Source organism: Lichenostomus cassidix, chromosome 6, assembly GCF_008360975.1.
Source record: "Lichenostomus cassidix isolate B80296 chromosome 6, HeHo_3.0, whole genome shotgun sequence".
Classification (NCBI taxonomy): Eukaryota; Metazoa; Chordata; class Aves; order Passeriformes; family Meliphagidae; genus Lichenostomus; species Lichenostomus cassidix.
In genome coordinates, this window is record NC_139487.1 from 13,672,099 (window position 1) to 13,697,315 (window position 25,217).

Genomic DNA, 25,217 nt, shown 5'->3' on the forward strand with positions numbered 1-25,217 from the left:
GCAGTGACTGCAGAGAGCAGAAACAGATGGTCTCAGCTCTTTTTCAGTGCCAGGAACACAGGCTGTTGCTGGCAGGCCTTGCTGAAGCCAGTGGGAGTAGCTGGTGGTTCACCAGGGGCCTGCTGAAAAGGATGAACAGATCTGCTTTTTGACACCCATGGGGCAGCCCAGGAGCTCTGGGCCACAGGGGGATGGCCAAATAGCTGGGAAACACTTGACCATCTAGAAAGCAAGCATTGACAGGCAGAAAGGATGAGCACAGGGCAGTGAGGGCAGAAAGAATATGAGATGGTCATGGGAGGAACTGGTTGGCTTCCTGTAGAGTCATAGGGAGCTCTCAACAACACTCTCCCAAGACGACTCCCCCTTTAGTAGCAGTTGTGATCAGAGATGCAACACAACCTGAGAGAGAAAGGGACAGCCTCAAAATAAACGAAGTAGACAAACCAGGATGTTGAGACTAACCTCAGCCTGGGAAGAGGCCCATACAGTCTGAAGACACCACATCAAACAAGCCAGCGGTAGCGTTCAGAGACAAAGGTTTAATTTCATGTCAGCAACACAAAGAAGCAATTATCACAATTACAAATATTTGCTCATATAAGGCTCGGAAACTGAGGGGTGGGACGGGTGGAGAGAGGAAGCTAGCAACAGCTTTACCTCTCTCCAAAATACTACTGAGTGACATTAGTAAGCCATGTGAGATCCCAGCCACTGGGCTGTTATCCCACAGTGCATTGCACTGGCACCAGACTTCACCATGATCAAAGTGATCAGTTACACGGAGTTGATTTGGACGTGCTAAAGATGCAGCTCTAAGTGCCTGAAGACCAGGCTGCTTTTGTGAGACAAGAGCTGAGGTGACTCATGCTGCCCCCACCTCCTGGGGGCACTGGCTTACCATATTGCAAGGGCCACTTAAAAAACATCAGAAGATGATTATGCCTGACTGAGCTACAGCTCCCATCTTTATTAGACCCCAAGAGGTGTAGGACAAGGCAAGCCATGAGCAGAGAAAGACATGGACTACACACTATAGCTTTGGTGACTTTATGTAAGTTTGGTTGTTCATGTGCTTCATTGGACTTTTGTGACGGCTTCATGGATGGACTTGGCCACATAGTCCAGGTTCTTGGTAGTTAGGCCACACATGTTGATGCGCCCACTGGCCATCAGGTAGATGTGTTTTTCCTTGACCATGTATTCCACCTGCTTAGCTGGGGAAACAATTGGACATCAGGTCAGAGCAGTGACCCACAGATCAGAAAAGCCCAAAGAACCAGTCATGGATGCCTGAATCTTTCACAAGCAGAAAACTTCAAGTACTGGCCACTAAAATACTGTCTGATGCTTCATCCCTCCCCAGCCACAGATGCAGTGATGCCAAAACCCTAGTGAGGCCGAGAGATTCCTGCTTGGAGTGCCTCAGCCCAGTTTACCCACAGCAAAACTGTCCTCACCCAATCCTCCGGTCACCAGGCCACTTGATACTTACGGTTCAGCCCTGTGAAGCTGAACATGCCAATCTGCTCTGTGATGTGGTTCCAGGTGCCTGGGGTCCCAAGGGCCTCCAGTCGAGACCGGAGCTCTGACCGCATCAGCAAGACACGATCTGCCATTGTCTTCACATTGCCCTTCCTGCAGCAGGCAGGAAGCAGATCATGAGGATAGGCACCCATTTGGTCTGAAGCCAACTGGCCAAGCAGGGAGACAGCTTCCCTCCTTTCCCCTTTCCCACCGGCCCTGGCAACACGTACCACTCATCAAAGAGCTGTGGGGAAGCAAGTGTAGTTGCCACAATGCGTGCTCCCTGGGAGGGAGGGTTGGACCAAGTGGTGCGCACAATCTTCTCCATCTGGGACAGCACACGCTGCACATTGTCTGCATCCTTCCCCACCACAGTCAGGTTCCCCACCCGTTCATCTGTGGAAAAGCAAAGAGATGTGAGCCACTGGTTCCACACGTCATGGCAAAGCAGAGCATTCCCCACCCCTCAGCATGCCAGCCCCATCTGTCTGGGTATGATGCTACTGGGCCAGCTTACTGCCAGACACTCACTGTAGAGCCCAAAGTTCTTGGAAAACGACTGTGCACAGAAGAGCTCAAAGCCCTCGGAGACAAAGTATCGCACAGCCCAGGCATCCTTGTCCAGGCTGCCAGAGGCAAACCCTTGGTACGCAGAGTCGAAGAATGGAAACAGGTTCCGGCGCTGCAAGGAGGAACAGTGTTAGAGGGAAATCCCCTCCCCACAACCGCTCCTTTACCCCCCACAGTACCCGTAGGAGGGAAAAATGACCATTGAGTTTCTGTGTCAGTTCACAGGAAATGTGGTCCAGCAACACCAGACTGAAATACTTTCTTACTACTAGGATAAAAGAATAAAAAGACTAAAGTGGTCAATAAAAGTCAATGCAGGAGAAAACTGCATTTTAGGACACAAGAAGTGCACCACTTTATATGCCACTACCCAGCACCTGCCTGTGGATAATCTTTCTAGCAGGAGAAATCTCACTTCAGCCCATTCCAGAGTTTGAAAACAAGAACTTGGAGGCACAGCAAGAACTGCACTGCATCTATTCTCTGAGCAAAGACAACCAGCATTCTGTTGTCATCCTCTCCCTTCCACACCTGTTTTGTGGGGCTCTTTCAGCTTCTGCCACCTCTCATGCCATTCCCCAAAGCCCATTTAGGATGCAAACGCTCTGGCTGGCTCATTTGTAAGCCTCAGCACTACCTTAACCCCAGCAACAGCCCATACCTTCATGACAGAAGCAATCTGTTTCCACTGCTCAGGAGTAGGGTCTGTGCCTGTTGGATTGTGTGCGCAGGCATGGAGGATGAAAATGGAGAACTCCGGGGCGTGCTGAGGAGAGAACATGTCTTGGTCACATACATATGTGGATGAGACTGGGCACCCACAGCACAGGGAGAGGCCTGGAGCTGCACTGGGCACCAACAGTCTCTTTTGCAGTGATCCACTTCCCAGCACAGCACACAAGAGTCCAGCCAGCTGCAGATACTGAGAGCACAGCACCAAGCTCAGTCCATCCCATGCCAGCTTTACTCACTTCCAAGTCATTCAGCAGCCCCTGGAGATCCAGACCCCTCCTGGCAGCATCCCAGTAGTGGTAGGTTCTAATATCTTTGAAGCCAGCATCCATAAACACAGAATTGTGGTTCTCTGAGGAAATAAATAACTTTTTAGAAAAGCAGGCCCTATATCCAGCACGCTGCCTTCTTCAGCCCCAGCATCTCCCTTTACACACATGGGAAGGCCCCTCTCTCACCACCCAGGCCCCTACAAGGAGCAGGGCTGTGCCTCCCTGACTCGCTGACCCACAGGGCTCCCTGAGAGCAGCACTCACCCCAGGATGGAGCGGAGACATAGACTGGGGTGGCTGTGTTGTTGTTTCCATTGTACCAGCGCCTCAGAAACTCCGCGCCGATCCGCAGAGCGCCTGTCCCACCCAGGGACTGAACACCTCCGACCTGCAATGGAGACAGTTGCCAGCTTTGTCCACCCAGGTCAACACTGCTACCAGTGCACAGAAAGCAGAGGTGCTCACAAGAGTGAGACGAGATCCCAGACGTGTTCCCGTGGGGTCAACCCAGTCAGAATGCCATCCCCTTCCAGTGGTCTTGAACCTCCTTCAGTGCTCAGGCCCATCCTGACAATTTGTACTGTTATAAATAGACTCCAGCCATTGCTGTTATGTTTTGGCACAGAACAGATTCTCAGCTAGTAGTTTATTTCAGGAAAGGTGGTGTATTATCTGACTTGGGTTTCCTGTGGGGAAGCTATTAAAAGGTGAAGGAAAACACAAATTCCAATCACAGCCCACGTTCGGTTTTTCCCCAAAACCACAACTACTTGCACAAACAGTTTCAAGTACGTGGGTTCATCAAGTAAGCTACAACCAGGAAAGATCATGTCTGAGAAACCCCCAAATCCTGCCAAAATGCAGGATCTCTATAGATTTGTGCTCTTCTACTCAGTCTGCTGTAGGGACACCCCACAGACCCCAGCACTCCCTGTCCACCACATACCCGGTTCTCCTTGATGGCAGGGCTGTCATCACCCAGGGCGATCCGGGAGGCGTTGGCCCGGAACTCGGGCAAGCCCAGGATGGGCAGGTACTCGTGGTTCAGGCTGTTGTCGTTGGCGATCATCTGTTCCACCTTCTTCACCACCGGCAGGACCCATGGCTGCCCCTCGTCCGTGCGGTAGGCTGCGGGAGAGGGAGAGCCGTCCTTACTGCACCGGGGGGACGCCGCGCCGCCCGGCTCCCAGAAGGGCCTGCCCGGGACACCGAGGACGGCGGCCCGGCCGGCGCCCAGCTGCCCCACGACCTTGACGCCGGCTGGACCTCGCTGCCCGCCCACCCCCCCGCTCGCCGCGGCCCGGTGACCTTTGGGGCTCGGGGCCCGCCGCTGCCGCCCGGTCGCTGCAGCAGGTGTGAAAGCCCCCGCAAGGGCACCGGCCGGCCCACCCCCCAGGAAACGGCCCCGCCGAGCAGGGCGACGCCACGGACTCACCCCCCACGCCGAGGTTGACCTTCCGCGAGTCCCCGTCCTCCCGGAAATCCGCCGTGAGCTTGAAGACGGCGACAGGCGGGGCGCGAGGGACGGCGGCGAAGATGGAGGCGGCCATGGCGGCACAGCCACTGCGGTCCGGTCCGGTCCGGTTCCGTACGCGCGGCGCGCAGAGCCTGGAGGAGACGCTCACCTTCACCGGCGGGGTGGGGCCGCCGCTCGCAGCGACCAATCAGCGCGCCGCATTCGGCCCCGCCCCCGCCGCCAGCCAACGGCGGCTCCGCCTTTCTCCGGTAGCTGCGCGGGCGGCCAATGGCGGCGGGGAGCGCGCCCGGTGACGCGGCGGCGCGGGGACGCAGGCACCGCCCATGGCCGGCCGTGCCCCCTGGCCGCGGCTGTGCTCTGCGCGGGGCCGGGCCGGCACCGGGACTGCAGCGCCCAGTGCTGGGGGACTCCGCAGCCGCAGTGATGGGGGTGCGGGGGGTCCCGGGGCGCGATGCCCTGTTCAATACGGGATGCTGCGGGGGATGCCGTGCCTGAGGCAGCGCTGCGCTGCGCTGCGGCAGTGCTCGGAGCTGCAGCGCTCGGGGGTGCAGTGCTCGGGGTCACGGCACAGTCCCCCTTGGGCGCCCGGGGCTGGAGATTATCCCTGGAGCTCTAAGCCGGGGTGAACGGCAGCCGCGGGGCGCTGTGCCCAGGGTGCTGGATGGTGCCGCCGTACAAGGCTCGGGGGGTGCGGAAGGTGCCGGGAGGCTGTGCCCGGGGGGCGGGAGGATCCTAGGGCTGCCGGGACTCGGGTGCGGGGCGGGGATCGCTCTGAGGACCGTGGGTGTCTCCACCTTAGGATGGGGATCCCCCTTGGCGTCTGCCCCGGGTTTTTAAGGCACTGCCCCGATTCACAGCCACGTGCAGATCAGAGCTGTGGGCTGACCCCCTGAGAACCTCCCAGCCCCGGGGAAATCCCAGGATCACTTGTGAGGGTCTCCCCGTACCACTCATTAACTCGGGACCTGGCACTGATACGAGAGATCTTCCTCGCAGCGCGTCGATGCCAAACTCGACGCCCTTGGCGCAGGCTCCGCGCTTCCCACGATGACCCGGGCCCTATGTGGCTCTTGCGGTCTCCCTCCGGCCGTGCGGGGACCCGCGGGGACCCTGGGCGCACGGGTGGCCGCCGTCGGGGGCGCGGCGGTGCCGGGCGGTGCCGGCAGGGGGCAGAGCCGGCCTGCGCATCCCGCCGCTGGTCCCGCCCGCTGATCCCGCCGCTGATCCCGCCGCTGATCCCGCCGCTGATCCCGCCGCCCATCCCGCAACCCCCGCGGGAGCGGCACCCGCGGCTCCGGCCCAAGGGCAGGCGGCCTGGGCTGCTCGAGCATCCCACCCGCGGCTGGTCCAACGTCGGTGTCGCCCGGTGCGTGGCCGGCTCCGTTAGAAACCATCCACTTGTCTCGAGCGGCTTTTGAAGTTTGTGAGAATCTGCCCGCAACCTGGCTACATTTGGGAAAGGCTTTGAGGGAAACGGGAAGGACGTCGCGAACAGCAGCCCCGGCAGCGTGACACACACCACACACACCCCACTTCGTGACATAAAACACGACGACATAAAACACGTATAGGACGGGTAAGACCATGCTGTCCCCAAACGCTTTTGCAGACAAGCCGTGTTATACGCTCTCTTTGTTAACCCAGCCAAGATCCCTCTGAAAACCCGTTTGGCTCCTTGCCCCCCTCCCGTGCCCAAGGTGGCTTCGCAGCCCGGCTACCCGGGAGGGAGCCCAGGGGCACAACCCTCACCTCCCCCGGCTCCGGGCAGCACCTGGAAGAACTGCCCAGTGCACTTTCTGCTTAGCATGAGAGCGAGGAAGAGGCAGAGCTGTCTGTCGGCACAGTAGCGTGCCAGCACTTCTGCCTTCAGAGAAAACAGTGTAATGGGAAAGGCAGAGGAGCAAGACAGAAGTGCTAGACAAAAGTGTTGGCCCTGATGCAGTTTTTAGTCCAATTTGGATAAAGTTTCATTCATGCCTTGAGAAAAAGCTGCATGGAAACCCAAAAAGATCTTCAGGTCTGCTCCCTGCTATAGTTGTGAGCCTCTGCAAACACCTGACCTTACCAAGCTGCTGTCAGGATATCCAAACCTTAACCCTAACCCTACCCTTAAATCTAGCCCTATCCTTAACTCTAACCCTAATCTTAACTCTAATCCCAACTGGGTGAAGAGCTCTTGGATTTCTCAAGGTCAGTGGATAATGCAAAATGAGAGACAGTGTAGTGCTGGGCAGGGAAGCAGCTGATGAGAACAAGGGCATCAGAGGGATCTGGGGATAGCCCACTGCAAGGTGAGTAATGATTTCTGCTCACAAAGAGTAAAGCACTGCACAAGTGGAATGCTGCAATGGGAAAAACAGACAGAGGCTGCTTAGAGCATCCTATTTCTGGAGCAGACAGAAGTGCTAGGGAGTCCCCAGACTATCAGGCTCTCACTGCACTTACTGGTTTCTAATCCTACCACTTTCCAAAGAGCACTGGGATACTTGGGGATATGGCCAAGTGCTTTCCCAGTGCAGAACAGGGAAGTCACAAAGGCACAGACGTGCTGCCTGCCAAGCTGGCTGCACCAAGCTGCTGCCTGGGACTGCCAGAGCAGGCTGAGCAGTGCTCGTTGCAGGAAAGAATGCAGTTTCCCCAAATTGGCACCGTCTTGCACCCCTTCCTCAGGAGCTCCTGGGCAGTGTGAGCTCAATGCTGCCAGTCTGGTGGAAACCGTCTGTGCTGCTGCCCGTGCCTGTGAGGCCGAGGTCACTGACCCAGCAGGAGTTACCTGCCAGTGTGCTTGGTGCCTCCGGCTCAGCCGGTGTCCCGTGCCCTTGACAGCAAGGAGTGGGACTCCGCTGGGAAGAGATGCAAGAATGAGACAATAAGAGACAAAGCAGCAGGCCGTCGGGCCCCCGAGCTGGGTGGCTTTGCGTTAGCAAGATCCCTCTGGCCCTGAGCTTTCATCTCCTCAGCCTACACAAAGGGTGCCACCAACATGTATGTAAAAGCAGGAGGAACATGGGAGCCAGCCCTGAGGCATCCCTCCCTTCATCTCCTGCCTTGGACTGACAGCCAGCAATGACCTGCCACTCAGTGGGAAAGCTTGCACACCTTACCCAGAGCGAAGGAGCCCCCGGGCACACATGGCCATGCCGCACACAGACAGGGCCCCCCGCACTCAGCTCCTCCTGGGAGCCAGAGACAGGGGGGGTCAGCAGCCAGTCTGGCTCCTGCAGAGCTCAGGGTGCTGCAGGGATACAGGGACCACTGGGTACAGGCTGATGGCCTCCCCACACCCTCAAGCCTCACGTGGTCTTGGAAAAAAAGCCCTTCTCATGGGGGTGAGCTCCACTGACCACATCCCATTCACTCCCCCTTGCAAGATCCACCCTCACTCCTCTTGCCTCTGCCTCTCCAAAGTGCCCTACCCAGTATTGGGATGCTGTTGATCCTGGTATCACAGCAAGGGTTTAGCAGCCTGCCCATCTTGGTCTGAGGCTGGGTGCAAGCAGTGTGTGGCACGGAGCAGAGCTGTGGCTGTTCCCAGAGGGTGCCGTGCGGGGGCTGTTTTCCCAGCATCCTCCAAATACAGATGTTTTCTCAGTGCAGGATCCAGACAGAGGAGGGTAAAATGTTTTCATTCCAAGCTCTGGAGGTCAGGTCATGGTTTGTCTAAATGGCTTTTGTTTTTGTAATTATCAGATTAGCTGATCTCTGGCGGTGCATTTAGGGGCAGCTACATTAACTGTGGATCCTGACCCCTCCACTGCCACCCTGCCCTGCTGGGACAGTGGGTTTGCAATGGAGCAGTTGGGATTGGGGATGTCAAGAGAGCCAAGTGAAATGCTTGTGATTGGTTTTGCGCTGGTACCCAACTGGATCCTGGCCCAGCAGCAGGCAGTACATTTGAGGAAGACAGCAGCAAGGCTCCTTGACTTCAGAGAATACAATGATGCTGATCTGGGCCTCATCCTTGCCTCCCACTCCAACCTGCAATGCACAGCAGCTATGGATCCCTGTTCCAGGCACCTGCCTGCCACTGTGCCTGATGCTCAGCATGCAGTCATGGGATGGGGGCATCTGTGGTGTTCCATTGCTCAGAGCTGGTGCTCCTTGCCGGCACCAAGCCCAGCAGGTCCTGGGGGAGGGTGGTCCAGAACCTCACACTGTGGCTGGGATAGCCTGGGGCCTGTGCCTGGCCACAGGGTGCTGTGAGTCTGGGCAGCCCCCAGCAGCCAGCAAGGCACAGCAACAGGAGCGTGAGATACCAGGCGAGACACAGAGCATGACAGGGAGATGAGAGAGCAGTCTGAGGGGCAGATAAAAAGGGATCAGCAGTTTCCGGCCCCCGCCAGCCCCTCGCCGGGTCCATGGGCCCATCTGTCAGCGCCTGCGAGTGCTGATGGCATCGGGCCTTGGTGGCAGCCGGGGCTGCAGGTCCTGCCGAGGGGCACCGTCAGGGGCAGGATGGGCGGGATGGGGCCCCCGCCACTGCCTTCCTGCTGCACCAGGGCGCCGGCAGCAGCTCGGACCCCAGCGTGGCCTGGGATGAGCCCATGCACAGCCCTGCCGGTGCCCCTGGGTCTGAGCTCCAGGCCGTGCTACCCTGCAGCGTCTGCCTCCTGTCCTCCTGCCCCGCCAGCCCACTGCACACACACATAGGGAGTGCCAAGGCTTTCACACACTGGCACTGTAAAAAATCGGTTCCCATTTTGCTGAGCTGCAGATGAACATCTGGGTGCTCAGAGGTCGTTTTCTAGGGCACCATGCCTGTGGCAGCCCCCTGCCCTGTCATCCCACCTCCTCTCTCACCTGCTGTAGGTGGGAGAAACAGGAGATTCCCTTGAGAAAAGCAGACGCTCTATAATGAAATAAATAAAAATCGGAAAAGACTTTATTGTTTCTCCATAAAACAACTTATTTAAAATGTGGCTTCACTGTGTTTCAGTTTCTGAAAATTTATAATGCCAGAGCATAACACCCCACTGAATGAATGTTTCTGGAGCAGAGTATCTACATCTTCTCTTTCAAAGAATATTTAAATCTCTTTAAATGCTTCAGAAAATTTCAACAACAAAATTTTTACTTTAAACACCCTGTTCCTACAGGAAGTTTTGGCTTCAGCAAAACACACATAAAAAGAATTTTAAAAATTAGTGAAACATATGTTCCTGGTATTTTGCCTAATTGCCACCATGACAGGACTTGGTTAGCTCCAAGACCATCTTTGCTTCTAGCTCAAAGCTGGAGAGCAACCCAGGGCAAAGAGAACAAAGTCTGTGCACTCCAAGAAGGAACATATCCACCTACCTAATCAGGCTCCAACCTCTCCTGCCATTGCAGCTTCTTGGGCACAGCCAGAGGTTTGCTATTACTCTAAAACCTTTTTTGCACATTAGTACTGGGGTCCCTGGAATCCTAGCTTGGCTAATGGACCACTCATGGCCATGCCTGCCTATTCTATGTCCGCTTGTTCCCACAGGTATCCAGGAGTTTCCCCTCATTTTTCCTTTTGCATCAGCACCCATTGGCAGATGTTAGGAGGCTAACCCATAGACTGTGACCTGCTCAGGCACTGACACCTGGTACCCTGGTACATTGAAGGTGGTTTCCTAAGGGTGTGGAGGACCAGTGGGGAAAAGGACAGGCACTGCTGTGTCACAGCATGGACTTCTGCACAGCCAAGGAAATGAGTTTTGGGACATCTGACATGAGGAGATAGCTGCCATTCCCAGAGAGAGCAAACCTCCTGGCCAAGCCTCTGCCCTCTCACCAGGGAGCCTGGCTCAAGCGTTGGGACAGAGACACTGGACAGGTTGCAGGGAGCTGCACTGCCATGGTGTACCCAGGCTGCTGGGCAGCTGCGGGAGCTGTGCCCATGGGGCTGCGGCAACTGCAGCACAGCTGCTCCCAGCTGGACCCCTCCGGACAGGGCGTGTCCCTCAGTACAGCCAGGACAAGGCCAGTCCAGCTCGCTTGCAGGGAGCCCAGTGCTGCGGGTAGCTTCTGGACCTTGCTGTCGGAGCAGATTTACTGAAAACAATTTATTTAATATCAAAAATAATTTCTTACAGCGTTTCAGCTGGCGTCAGCCAAGTGCTTACTCACCCGGGGAATTCAAACAAAGGCAGGGCTGGCGCCCAGCCAGGGGGTCGGGCGCTGGGTGGTCGTGTCCATCCCGGCCTTGGACCCGCCTCTGGGTCACTTGCGGGCTTGTGGCATGATGTCTCCATTTATTTATTGGAAATGTTTGAACAGGAAATGTTAATGGTTTGGGTTTGTGGAGACAGCTGGAGGGGTCCGGACGGAGCTGCTGAGAAAGGGAGGATGTACTGGGACAGGGCAGCCCAGCAGAGCCAGGGGAATCAGTGCTGCCACTGGGGATTTGTCCCCTGGGTTTGTGGTGAAGGGCCCAGCAGGAGGTGAGACCAGCGAGGGCCCTGGCAGCTCTGCTGCCTCCTCCTTCACTGCTGCCTGCATCCCACACTGCTGGGGTGCACAGGAAGGGCGCTGACAAAGTGGTGAAGGAGGAACAGCAACTACAGGGCATGGCACATCTCATCCCATCGCTGGCCTGCTGGGTGCCCACTAGCGTGGGAGAGATGTGAAAGTGCTGCCTCCCCCTGCAAGGGGGTCGAGAGGTTCCTATGCAGCAGGGCTCTGGACTGGGCTGTTCCTGAATTTGCTGATAACAGCGGAGGTAAAGCCTGACCCAGGAAAGCAGGCAAGATCCGCAGAGATAAACTCCCCGCAGCAAGACAAAGGCACTGACCTCCTCACTGCACAAGCTGCCGCATTCCCACAAGCACAGCAACAATTGCCCAGGAGCAGCCCTGAGACCTGCACCCAACCCCACTGGCCAGCCACTTGGAAAGGCCCCCACGGCAGCCAGGAACACCTCTTGCCAGGACCACTGCAGAGAAACCACAGCTCGATATTTTTAACCAAATCTACTGTCCACACCAATTGTCTGGGCAGTGAGAGCAAAGAGCTTGCTGTCATGTGAAAGACATGGCCCTGCCTGCATTGCACAGCCAGAGGGATGCTGCACAAGCACCCCTTTGTATTTTCTACCTCACACTTACATCTGCACACTTGCAGTAGAAACAGACTATAAGTTTCATCCCCAAACACAGCTGAGGGTCTTATGCACTCACTGATGCAATTCAGGTGTGAGTGCCTGGAGCCCTGCACACACCCAGGGTACTGAATGGCAGGCACAGGCTCAGCTCTGTTTCCCCCTGCCCTGCTTGTGTCCCACTCATGGTCCAGGAGGCTGTGTGGCATTTCCGTGGGTCCCCGTGTCAGCTTGGCCCCAAGCGAGCACCAGCTGAAAAAGGCAGAGGCACTTAATGGGATTTGCAGAAACACAGCTCAGTTACACACCATACGCCTGTTGTCTCAGGCATGTTTTTAAAATCTTTATCTCTGCATCATTAAACACTGATCTACATTTGAAAAGAATCCCTTCGGTTCCCTACCTCTGAAATGAGGATAACTATCCTTCACCTCATAGCAGGGTTATGAGGATAAACAGATTAAAGACTGTGATATTGTTGCAAAGAAGGTTAAACAAGCCCCTGTGACAGACAGCCCAGGGGCAGGGACAAGCATCAGAGCTATGCACAGCATAAGCCGCCGACTCACGGCTGCACCATGCTAATAACCCCGAAATCCCAGCGACAGGTTTGCCACTGTCTGCCTTCCCAGGACTCAGTCCCCAGCCAGCTGAAAGCCTGCAGAGGGAACAGTGCTCCAGCCTGGGATGTGCACCTGTGCCCTGAGCCTGGGAAAGGGGAGTGCAGGGGTGCAGGGGGAAGAGGGGCTGGGAGGTGCTCATTAGTAGCTCAAAGCTTCAAGATGACATCAGAGATCCAGGTGCAACAACAAGGGCCTGTGGGCAGTGGGGTGCAGCAGGGCAGCTGTTCCCTCTGCACATCCCTCCCTGCATCCTCAGAGCAGGGCAACCCTCCTCTAGTGGCCACAGCCCTGCCCATGCCTGTCCCTCTGGGTGCCCTGGGCTGGCAGGGACAGCGGGGAGATGTGCACTTCTGCAGAAAGAGCTGGTGGGGGAGAGGATGAGCCAGACAATTACTGTCTGGAAAGTCTCACCCGGATCCCTAGTAAAATAATGGCACAAATATTAAGAAAAGGAGCTCTGTAAACATCTAGAGGATAATGAAACCATGAGCTATAAGCAGGATGGGATTTGTAAATAAAGGACTGTGCCAAAAACAACAAGCCCTCCATAATTGTTTTGGATAGAAGGACAAGATTAGTGCGGGGAGGGGACTCGGCAGATGTCATGAGAGGAGACCTGGAAGCACCAGGTCTGTCCTCCTGCCTGGCCGTTAGAGTCTCTGGCACCTTTGTGCAGGTTTAAGGGGGCTGACCTGCACAAAAGGTGCCCCTGATGGCACAGCTGGCACCCGGGGACATACCTGACCTCTGCAGCTGGACACCTGCACTCCCCTCGCATGTCACTTGTCACACCACCACTGCAGCAGTTGCTCACACTTTGGCCACCTCTGAGCTGCCAGCAGAGAGCAAGGCTAAACCTGAACTCCCATCCCAAATGGGACACATCTCCCTACTACATCTCACAGGGCTGGGACCCATGCAGTGCAGGAACAAGCCAGCTGGATGGTCATGGAGTGGCAGAATGAGAAATAAAACCAAGCAAATCCAGGAACAGGAAAATAATGCTGGCACCTACCATGAGGTTCCCCAGGTTTGGACAAAACTCTGTCTTTTGTGAACATCAAAATGGCACATTCTGTGGGACTGTAGGGCTCCCCGGTGCTCTCAAGTATTGGCTTTTTGGCCCGACATACAGGAAATGTTCATGCACCTCCTTGCAACCAGCCCTTTGAAATGCTACGCTATAAAAGCACACGTAAGCACCAGCAGTCATCTGCACTGCACAGGCCAAACTCGTCCAGTGTAGACATTGCATGGAAGGAAAAGCAGAAGCCTGGCCAAAGTGTACCTGATTTTGCACTTGAGCCTTGGGTCTCTGCAGCACCCAGTGGTGCCGGGCTGGGTAAGGCGCTTGCCGGCTGCATGCAGCATGCAGGGCACTGCACGCTCATGAACTGAAGATGAAATGCACCATATATGGTGAAGATATTATTAGTCTGTAGCTTCTTCCTAGGATCTTCTGAGGAAATCCTGCTTGAAAATGGGGAACAAAGAGGTTTGACTGTGTCTCAAGCAGGGACTCGAACTGCCCATAAGACCAAAAGCAATGGCTTCAGAGAAACAGGGAGCAGTGAGGTGTCAGACCCTTGGGTATCTGTGAGGTGCTTAAAATATTCTGGTTAAGTATTTGTCTTAATTAATACTGATTGCCAACCCATTACCTACACCCTGACTGGTCTCCAGAAGTTGTTCTCAACAGGGAGAGGCTGCAATGGTGCCAGCACTGGTCTCCATGTACCCAGTGCAGGCACAGGCAAGCTCAGAGTTGGCACCAGTTCACTGCTGCCAACCTTGGCTGCAGCCCTACAAGCCACGGAAAAGATGGAGTATGGGTTTTGACTGAGCTGAATGCCAAAGCTGGATGTGTTGGCAAAGAAAGTGGGCTATCCCTCTGGGTGGCAGGGGCTAATGCAAGGCTCTGGCTTTGACTAGGGTTGGTTTGTGGTCCTAGGGGTGAACTCAATGCTAGGACCACATGGTGAATGCAGTCCTGGGCATCAGAGCTGGAAGTGCAGCAAATGGGAGTTGTGGGGCAGTGCTCTGTGCAGCACAGGATGGGATGCCAACCCTCAGATACTGTGACTAACTTTAAAAAGATCCAGGTGAAGTGAGAGATGTAAATGTAATTTCCCCCCACACACACACATTTCCCACAGCATCCTTGCAGACAGTGTGGGGAGCATAGGCTGGAAAGGGGAAGACACAATGTGGCTTAAAAACTGAGTGAGGTGGAATCTGTGTCTTCAGACATTTCCAAAATTCAGTGGATTGAGGCCCAACCAGCGGGCTGTACCGCCAGAGCTCCTGAGGCCAAAATTATTCTGTGAAATGAGAGAGAGTGCAGAAAACAGGCACAGAAAAGACACAATTGCAGGAGAACGCACCCCACAGTGACAGAATCAAGCTCAACCTGTTTTCTTCTTAAAAAAGCTCAAGAAATTTGACTGCTATGCACAAGTACTCTCATAGTAAGAAAATACCATGTGCTAACGTCTTTTTATTCCAGCCAAAAAAGGCAGAACAAGAATCAATGGCTGGAAATTAAAAGCCAGACAACCCTGCATAAGAAATACGACATACATTTACTGAGCAACGTTGATTAGCCAGTGGATTAAGTATCAGTGATTAAATAAGACCAAACACTGAACTCCCTCGCACCTCCAGACCAGATGCTTTCGTGCATTCATGAAACCCCAGGTTACTCGGATCGAGAAAGAGTAACAAGACAAAGCAATCAGGGAGATTAGCATAGGTGATCTAGTGACTAACTCTGATCTTAAATATCGTGAGTAAAAATACATCATGTTACTAATACACACAGAAAAATTCCCATTGCACAAACTCCGTGTAAACACTGGACAGTTGACATCTGCAGACCCACAGATGGAGGGGGATGACAGAAGTTGCTCCTGTTTTAGAAACAGGAAAACACCCAGCCCACGGACGACCCACAGAGGCCTTGAGATGGGACTGAAATCAGGAGCGAGGCACGAGCTTGGAACACCAGGAGTCTGTCAGCAGGGAAATTCATGAGTGAGATGGGGTCTGCCGCAGGATGCTTCTGGATGCTGTGTATAGACATATGGCACATTGTGTGGGGAAGAAATGGTCCCTCTATACAGGGCTTGGGGGGACCACACAAGGTATATGACAATTCCTGGAAAAGTAGGATCAGCGTGATGTACAGAAACAGGCAAAAATTTGGATGGGGAAAAAATGGTTAGTAGTAAATAGCCAAAAAAAAAAAAAAAAAAAAGCTAATGGAAACATTCACAACTGAAGCAAAACACACCTGGCAAGGACCAGTCCTGAATAGACTGCCCACAGGCAAAATTATCTTCCCTCTTTTTAGTATCTGTATTCACAGAATTATAAAAAATAAGCCTGGAAGGCCCTTGAAAGGTCACCTAGCCTGTCTGCCTGCCCCCAAACAAATCAAACCCTTCCTGGTGGAGGCTTTTGTCTAAACTCTTCCTAAAAGAAGCCTCTAGTGGTGATGACGGCTCCCAGGAAAAACAAGTTTTAATCTCTTTTACCACAATCATTGCAGGGTGAGTCTGTGGCTTCTTCTTCTACCCACCTGAAAACAAGGAATAGCCCATTATCTCGTACTTTGTAGTAGGGCTTTATGTATTTAAAGACTTTTATCTTATTTCCCCCCAGTCTTTGTGTTGTGATACTAAGCTACCCTTCAGCCTCCTCCAGTATGTCATGTTTTCTGAATTTCTGGTCTTGTTCTTCCCTGGGCTTTCTCCAAGAACAGCAACTTGAAACGCTGAGCCCGAAGTGCGATTCAGTGCTGAGTCTGACGCTCTTTAAATGCAGCAGGATCACATCAGGTGTCTTACAAACACCTTGTTTATATGTCCTGGTCTGATTCTGCTCTTCTCACTTGGGCTGCTGCTGTCTCACACTCCCTGCGGGACCCACTGTCACCTCCAGCTACTTTCCCACAGAGCAACCTTGCTTATTCCCCAGCCAGTGCTTGCAAGGTTGATTTTTCCCAACTCACAGAAGAGCCTTCTATTTGTCCTTATCAACAGGTTTATTTCAGGTTTCTTCGCTTTCTCAAGAAAACCACTCTTGCAGACTGATGCTGCAGGTGAAGATCACTGATGAAAGCACTGACTACCCCAAAACCAAGACCAGGCCCTGTCTGAGGACTGAGCATGGGAAACTGCCCTTTCAATACCTTTTCCCAGCCAGCTGATCTCTCATGTAGTCACACACTCACATAGATCACATTTCTTCATACTAACAAGAATTCAAGAATTTTATGTGGAAATGGTGCTAAACTCCTGTGAAAGTCAAGATTTAACACATCTTGTCTTTCCTATGACAGCCAGCACAGAAATTGTCAGGTAGAAAATTTGGTTGGTTCAGCTCTTAGCTGATGGCCAAAGCTGTCACTTACTCTTGTGCTGTGTCACTTAATGATGTATTTGCCTGTCTTCAGTCTGTTTATGATCTGTTTATGCCAAAGGGCCCTTTTTCCTTTCGTTCTGCACCCCTGGTCTTGAGTAAAGCTCAGGAACTTGGAAAGCCACAAAGATTCATTTGGGACAAAAAAAAAAAAAAAAAAAGGGAGGGAAAAGAAATGCTCAACAACAACTACATCCTCAGAACTCACATGTTTATCCAAATTCATCTGAACCTTCTGGGGACAGTGACTTTTTAGGGTAAAATGAAAACAAGTTCAAGTGAGTTTTCCATCCCTTCAACAGTACAGTAATTCCAGCCAATCTGAAACAATTTTCCAAGAAGATTTCCTGCAACCTCACATTGATTAAAGGAAATAACATTGTGAATAAAGGGACATTCTTCAAAGTCAACGAAGGAGCCACAAACTGTACATTCTCACAGAGGGCCGGAAAGCGCCAGCGCGAGGTGGATTTTGTGGTGTATGGCCCCCCAGAAGGAAGAGGGTGGGCTGCCGGCTCCATCCCTCTTCCCCAGTCAGGGGTTGTGACCGGGCTTCTCCCGGAGCAGGAGGTGAGGGAAGAGGGTCCCCAGGCTCTCCATGCTTGGGGGCAAAAGGCTTGGCCCCACAAGCTCTGACTCCCCACGTCCAAGTGAGAATTGGACATGTTTGGGGTCAAGGCACAAGGAGCAGGAGCCTACTGACTCAAAACCCAGGGTGACTATGCAAAGAGCAGCATCCCACCATGGCTGTTTCATGCCACAGCCTTCTTCCTACGAACCTCCCCACGATTCACTTTGCCTGAATCAAATCCTCAGTGCCTTTGCCTGGCCAGGCTCCGAGATTGAGATGGAAATGTGAACGGGCCCAAAAAGCCACTTGGGCAGAGGTGAGAGTGCTGCTCTGCAATGCTGGGTGCATTGGCCACTGGTCAATTGGCCACCCAATGCTGGGTGCCCGTGGCCACTCCTGTCACTGGGAGCACCCCGAGACTGGCACCACGAGGGAGGGAGGAGCACCCCAAAGGGCTGGCCAAGGGGACTTTTAAAAGCCCACCTTCTCAGCTAAAACAAAGAGGAGAGGGTAAGGAGAAAGGGAGAAGAGCTGTGGAGGAAGGTGAGAGGGACTCCCTGGCAGCCTGAACACACATGCTTCAGTTGATGCAGCGTAATAAGGGAATTAGCTAATGAGCTTACTGCGGCACATGGACAAGTCCTTTAGAAATATCATGGCCACCTGGGGAGGCTCGCAGAGGAGCCGGGCGGCCTTAATCTGCAGTGCTGGAAAGACAAGCCCGCTCTGCCCCTCCCCAGCCCCGCTTCCTCCCTGGACAGCACGTTTCCCGGGGTGCCACAGGGGGCTGACACAAATCCAACAAGAACTGGGCATGAAAACAGTATAAAGAGTGTTTTTTTAAAAACAACAGCCCATGTTCACGGGTGATCTTTGACATCCGTGTAGTGGGGATGGGGCTGCTCAGGGAGCAGTGTGGTCCAACTGCCCCCAGACAGACAGCACTGCCCCAGGCTGACAGCACAAGGGCTTCCAGAAATATGAATTGCTTTTTCCTGGACTGGCAGCTGTAAGGGATATGTCAGACAAATTTAAAGAATGCCAAAATATGGATTGGGGTTTTTTGCAAGTCGTTCAAATACAGCTTTATAAAATCTGATGTGAATGCAAATTCATATGTAAGTGCCTGTCAATGTGCTAATTTGAAGGGGAAGTGGGTGAGAGAATCTGATGTTGAAAGTCACTTAGAACAATGCAAACATTAAATATACAAATACTCATCAAATACTTATTGAGAAAGTGGATTTAGACAGGGAACAGGCTGGGTTGAAAAAATATTATTTGCTGATAAATATTGAACTCATTGAGGAATTTGGGCATGTGGCAGTATTTGCATGAATCAGAGCAGGGGAAGTAGGAAAACACTGAAGACAGAACACTCATTCAATGCAAAAAGGGACAGGCAAAAACCTCAACCAAAAATAAGGCTACACTTAAAAGTTACTCCACACTAGTGATGACATGACCAAACCCATGTATTTGCTGGAAAAATGTAAGTTGATTAATTTTATTATTATATTGAGGTAGAATTATTATTAATGATGTGGAAAATAAATTACAAAACTTACACTTATTCTGTAAAAAAGTAGTTTATAATTTTCTTGCTCAAAAAGAATTAGATTGAAAACTGTTCTACGGAAACTAACTTCATTTAACTTTTCAATGGGATATTTTGAAACATTTTTTTCCTTTCAGTTTTCTAAAGTAGAAAGCTGTTTAAAATTTGAAAGCATTGTGTTTCCATGTTTTCCTTGTGTTCTTTTTCTCCCCTGCCCTGAAGCTGCCTGATAACTGCCTGACATTTATGCTGGATTTCCTCTTCTTTTCTCATCCTTTATTCCCTATGCTCATGCTTTACAAAATTTCAGCACTCTGGTAGAAGAAAAAAAGCAAAACCCTAAATGCCATATTGCTTCCTCAGCCATTGAAGAGTTGTAAGAATAAAAGTCATAGAAGAAAAAATTTTCAACATTCAAATAATTTTTTCAGCTGTAGTAGAAACAATTATGCCTACTCAGAAAATGGTGGGACCTACACCAAATTGGTTTGTTGGGTCTTTTTGGGGTGGGTTTTTTTTTTTTAATTGTTATTGTTGGGTTGTTTTTTGGGTTTTTTTTGTTAAGATTTTTTCTGAAGTACTTTAGTCGGATAGTCTTTTTTTTTCTTTTTCTGGTGGTGGTAAGGAAAAATCAGGGTCTATTTTCTGGGGTGCTGCTTTCTGATTAGTCATGATGATTCGGGCCCTGGGGTCTCAACCCACCTGGGGGATTCAGCTCCTGCACTGCTGGCTGGGAAGTGAAAACCCTGGTCTGCTGCTCCAGGAGCGGCAGCTTCTCCCACAGCCAGGTCCCCCAGCAGAAGGGGTGGCATTAGGGGGAGCATGTTGCAGGGCTCAGAGGTGACATGAGCCATGGGGATGACCCCATTGCTGTGGGAGCAGTGGGTGTGTGGGGCTGCAGAGCTCCTGGCTCCACACCAGGGGAGATGCCAGTGCTGGGCACAAGAGCCTCACACACTTGCAGTGGGGCTAAGGGGAGGAAAACTGCCACAGCTGGCATTTGGGAAGGACGGCGGGATATGCTCCTGCCTTTCCAGTTGGTTGCCACTGCCCCAGCTCTGAGTCCAGCACAATAAGCACTGTCCCCACGTGCCTGTCCCATGTAGGAGCCATGGCTACAAGAATCGCCACTTCCCGGGCACGGTGAGGTGGGGACAGATGGGTGAGGACAGCAAACTAAGCCCCTCTCTCTCTCAGCATCAGGGTCCTTCCACAGCTCCCTGCTCCTCTGAGAGTCTGCCACAGGATAGGGCACAGCCCCGTGCCGAGGGTGGGGGACTGCCACTCCACAGCGACGAAACAATAGTCAGTGTCGATTATTTATTTTCCAAATAAATCAGCGGGTCCTGCAGAAGAAGGGCTGGAAATCGGCGAGTTTAGATTAGACCCTCCCCAAACCCCGGCTGGGCCTTGAGCCGCTGTCAGGGCTGCAGAGAAACAGCAGCGAACTCTCACGCAAATGGCCTATAAAAAAGGCCCCTGTCAAAGGCACCTTGACCTGCAGGCTCGCTGTGGTGCTGAGCTCCCCGTGGCCCTCCCCTCCCCGGGCCGCGCTCCCCTCGCATGATGTATTTCCCCTGCCTTTTTTAGAGCTGCATTATGTTAGCTCCAGGAAACAGCCTCTTCCTTCTTATAAACACAGCCCTGGGTTACTGACCAGTGGCCCTGCCACTCCACAGCCACTCTCTGTCCATCCATCACACCTCGCTGTCACCCTGGCAACATATCTCTTGGACCGGTCCGGCTCCAGAGATGGGAGAGGCAGGAGGGGGGGATAAGGGGGGGGTCACATACACAGAGCACAATTCCAGCCTGCTGACTAATTCCCTGGAAACCCTGGGACTGCACAATGAGAAAGCCTTTCCGAGGGTTTCTCGAGCGTTACTGGAAGGTCAGACGAAGGTCAGCGCAAGGACACAGCTCCTACTTTCCCCACCGTCAGCAAGGGCGGGTGCACAGGGCGGACATGGATGAGTGGCGGGGGTACCACGGGTGCACGGCGGGAGGGATGTTTGGAGAAGGGAGCCTGGGCCCAGGCGGCCCTGGGATGCGGCACAGAGCCCACTCGCCGCTGCTGGGCGCAGGGAACGTGCCTGGGACGAGGCTGGTGGGGTGTCCTGGCAGCCAGACAGGCGTCAGTGCTTCCAGTGGGACGGGGCATGGCCGCGGCGTGGCCTTTTGCCACCCCAGCAAAGGGAGGGATGAGTCCTGGGGAGAGCCTCCCAGACGTGCTTGGATGCCTATGGTCTTCAGTGTCCTGGGACATCAACAGCAGCTGTATGAAGAGACCCAGGTTGCCCTGTCAATGCTGGCACAGGGAAAAACCCACCATGGCATTGGAAGGTGGCCTGCTGGGGCCTCTGGCATTTTGGCTGAGCCTTTGAGCCACCCAGCCTCTTGTATGCATGGCTGAAGAGCAGCAACCATAGCAGGAGGGGTCCAGCCACGTCCTGCTCCTGAAACACCCCCCTTGTCCATCCCCACCTGCTTGTCCTTCTCATTAAGCCATTGTCTCCAAGAGGAAATGCCGTTTAAAGGCAGGTATTTCAAAAGAAATGGGAGATGTCTACTCTCTGAGCAACACAGCACTTCACTTCTGCCCGTTTCCTACGTAAAGCTGGGAGTCAGGTTTACATGGGGATAAAACAAAAAAGGCAATGCTTTTAAGGACAGATCTTCACAAACCCAAACCAAAGCCCCATGAGGGCAAATCCTTTCTAATCCATGCTCTTCCTCAGAGGTGTAAGTGGAGTGGAAGGGTGGAGGGGGGATTTAAATCTGGAAAACTGAGTTCCCCATCCTTTTGGTCTGGCAGAGGGCCCACTGATAGACTAAAAACAAGTTTGCAGAGAAGCCTGTGTGGGATAATCCAGCTCTGGCCCCTGAGGGGATGAGAACAATTAGGAGTCCTCTCTCAAGTCTCCACTCCAAGATAGAAAAACAGTTTATAGTTTGGTCCACAGTTGTTGTTAGAAAGTTCTGAATCATCAGGATACACTAACAATTTCTGCACAGTAATTGCCAGGATAATTCATTAGGCAGACTCAGAGATAAACTATTAACAGAAGCTTTCAAATCTCCTACCTGCCTTGCCGTGTGCAGGACGCAAGGGCTGCCCTATTTATACAGTGGCTGTTGTGAGGATCTGGGCTCAGGAGGGAACCACATGAGTAGCCATGGCTAAATACGAAAAGTATTTCAAAGGAAAACAGAAGAACAGCTATTTATTAGACATGTGCAGGCCAAGCACATGCTGCACCATTAACCTTTCCAGGCATGGTAATCAGCCAGGGAGCTGTTTGCCTTCACTGTCCCTGAACACGCCACAGTCCCCACCCACAGCAACCATTCCACTTCCAGAGAAAAACCCACCATGGCATTGGAAGCTGGCCTGCTGCATCATGCAAAATGTCTTTGGGCTGAGCCTGACAGGCCTTTGACTCATATTTACCCAGAAGAGACAGAAATTATGAGCTTTTCCAGCCCCACTTTCCTTTCTAGCCCCCAACCACAGGTTGTTGCATGGCAGGGGATATTTGTGTCCAACCCTCCTGAGATGGTCAGCAATGAGTTACAGCTGAAAAGATGAAACAATGCAACAGCCACTGGTTGTGGGTGCCCCTCAGAACAAATGTCAGCCCCTATAGACAAATGCCAGGAGAGCTGAGAAACGTCATGTCAGAGAGGCCTGTGCACTGCCCTGTGCATGCACTCAGCCAAGGTTGCAGCACAATTTCTGCCAAAGCTGGTTTCTGTATCCTTCCTCAGCTCACTTACCCTGAAACCACCCTGGCAAACCCACAGCTGTGTACCATTTCTTGCACAGATTTGCCAGTTCCAGGATTAGCCATGGCCAGGATAGCTTCATCTGCATGGGAACAGCCAGAGGAATCTTGATTAAGCGGGGAGAGAAGTGCGGACTGGCTGCCGGGCAGATGCCCTAAACAAGAGTAACTTATCAGCTCTGTTTCCAAGATGAGACATCTGTCACCACCTTGCACACAGCCAGCCTGGCCACTTGCTCCTCACCAGCATGCCTGTACAGAAGCATGAAGACTTCCCTCTCCCCGATGGAAGCCATAGAAATAACCACCATTTAATTAGCAAAATTTCTTCTAGAAAAGGCTTTGCTCAGGCTAAGAAAAGCACTGCACGCAGAATGCTTCGGGGGACAGTGCTGGACAGGAGCGGGAGCCAGCATGCAGCTGCATCCCCAGCCCCGTGTGTTTGCCAGCGAGTCAGCCCCAGCAGCAGCACAGGGAGGTCCCCAGCCCGGAGGAACACCAAGTGCTGTGGACAGCAAGGAACCACTCCACCAGCACACATGCACCAAAGCCCGACACGGTAAATCCCTCCGGTTTATTATGTAATAAAACGCTTTCCAGACCTGTTAAAATTTAATTGGTTTAATCTTAATTGTTCCATTTTCTATGGCAGATGCAAACACAGAGCCTGACCCTGCCACTCTCGTGTGAACTGTCCCGTGGGCTGTGGCGGGAGCAGGATGAAACCCGCTGACCTCAGCGGGATTATGTGCATGAATCAGAGCAGCAGGCCTGGGCTTGGAGCTGCAATCCAGCACTGGGCAGGTCGCCAGCACAGGGCCCAGGGTCCACTTAGGCTCCACTTAAGCCCTATGGGATGCAAGTGGTACGCAGGCCTGTGGATTCGAGCGGTGAGCAAGCCTGGTGCTAGGCCTCTGCTGAAGGATGAATTTCAGCCCAGCTTCTTAACTTCACGGACGCAAACATACAGCAACAGCTTCCTAGACACAGAGCAAAGGTGCTCCCAGAAAGCTTGTGGGATATGCTCTACCAACAGGGTGGTGTACGTGTGCCTGCAGCAGTGTTCCCCTTCTGCTGGACGGGACCATCTCATCACACGGTCAGTAACTGTGATTTATGACAGCTTCTGCTCCAGAGGAAGAGGTGTTTTGCTACCCTCTGCACGTCCACAGCCATGGGGCTGTGTTGTGCAGCAGGGTGGCTTTATGGAACCTGGCTATCCTTTGTGCACAAGAGATGCCAAATAAAAGCAGGCAGAAGGGGTCCTTGGCACTAGCATTTCCTATCCTGCATTGTCTTAGATGAACGATGACCTTTACCTGTTCCTGCAAGTTGGCTCTCACCAAGCTCAACATGTCAGCCTCAGTTTCAGAGGCCCATCAGGCACTGAAATCAAGGGCAACCTTCTCTTTGGTGTCCAAGCCTACTGAGTTCCCCTTGCTGCAATGGGCAACACCCTTGCATATGCTGCTCCTATCCCCCAAAGTGATGAACACTGAATAATGCAAACAGCTACTGGTCTCTCTCAAACCAACCTCCCACCTTGAAAAAATATGTGTAGGATGCTAGAGTCTATTTCTGACCCTTAGAAAACACATTTATTTTTCATTGAGGCTTTGTTTCGGGACATACTTCCAAGCCAGGCATCTCTGTAACAGCTGTGAAGAAAAAGTAAATCAGCCAATGACAATGGAGCAAAAAAATACTGAAGAAAAGCAGATATTTGCAGTGATGAATTTCTCAAGAAAATGGGCATTAGTTGGGTGGTTGGGTGGCCAAACCAAGCCAGCTGGTCCTGAAAATTTGGAGACATTCAGGTAGGTGTCAAGGGGCAGACTCGAGTGAACTGGATGATCTAGGCACTGCCCAGGCACAGCAATGGGAGATGGAGACGCCTGTTGCTGGGTGAGCATCCCTTGCCTGGACCTGGCTCCGCTGCCTGTGGAAGCCCTCTGCTCTGCTGAGGAATACAGATAACGTTTCTTTTCAGAGTTGTGAAAGAGAGCCATTCCTGTACAAGCGGCAGGACAGGGACAAATGCCATCCTTTCCCCCGGGAGCCGGGACTAGGTGGGTACGCTCAGGGAGTGGGTCGGGGCTGGGAGCTGCCGGCGAGGCCACTCCGTGTCCGCTCCCCGCGGAGCCCCTCAGGACGCGCCCGCTGTGCACCGTGAGGGGCGCCGAGAGAAGAGAGCCGGACCCGGGAGAGGGCGGAGCGCCGTGTCGTGCCCTTAGAGCGGGGGTCCGCTGCCGGCAGGTGACCGAGGCGAGCTGGGCCGGTGCGGGCTGGACGGAGCGCGGCCCCACCGGCGGCACCGGCGGCGGGCCGCTGCCCCGGGACCCGCCGCCTCTCCGCGTCGCGTCGCCGGCCCCGCCGTGCGGGGGCGTCCCCGGTGCGCTGCGGTTCTCACATAAATCAGGACCGAGCTCCTGGGAAAGGGCCATCCTTCACCGGGCGCTGCTGACAGAGAACGAGAACCAGACGGGCCCTGAGATAAACCACGGCGCGCAGCGTTTACACAAGGGCAGGCTCTGTGTAAATAGAGCCGGGCGCGGGGGGCAGCTCCCGGCGGCGCGGGTCCGCTCTGGCTACGGCCCCAGCCCGCGGGCCGCCG

At 53.2% G+C, this 25,217-nt stretch overlaps 1 protein-coding gene and 1 long non-coding RNA gene across 2 annotated transcripts; one reads left to right on the forward strand and one right to left on the reverse strand.

Moving 5' to 3' along the window:
- Nucleotides 1-522: 522 nt before the first annotated feature.
- GOT1 (glutamic-oxaloacetic transaminase 1) lies at nucleotides 523-4,758 on the reverse strand. The gene is made up of 9 exons (XM_085065107.1): nucleotides 4,537-4,758; nucleotides 4,048-4,229; nucleotides 3,366-3,489; nucleotides 3,069-3,181; nucleotides 2,759-2,863; nucleotides 2,059-2,209; nucleotides 1,758-1,923; nucleotides 1,496-1,638; nucleotides 523-1,217 (listed from the first exon to the last, which is right to left on the reverse strand). Exons 1-9 carry the CDS (start codon nucleotides 4,649-4,651, stop codon nucleotides 1,078-1,080), a joined length of 1,239 nt encoding a protein of 412 aa, XP_084921233.1. The 5' UTR covers nucleotides 4,652-4,758; the 3' UTR covers nucleotides 523-1,077.
- Nucleotides 4,759-5,291: 533 nt separating this feature from the next.
- LOC146435271 (uncharacterized) lies at nucleotides 5,292-10,716 on the forward strand. Its single transcript, XR_014853193.1, has 3 exons — nucleotides 5,292-6,154; nucleotides 9,804-9,929; nucleotides 10,049-10,716. It is a non-coding gene; the product is annotated as an uncharacterized LOC146435271 (long non-coding RNA).
- Nucleotides 10,717-25,217: the final 14,501 nt, after the last annotated feature.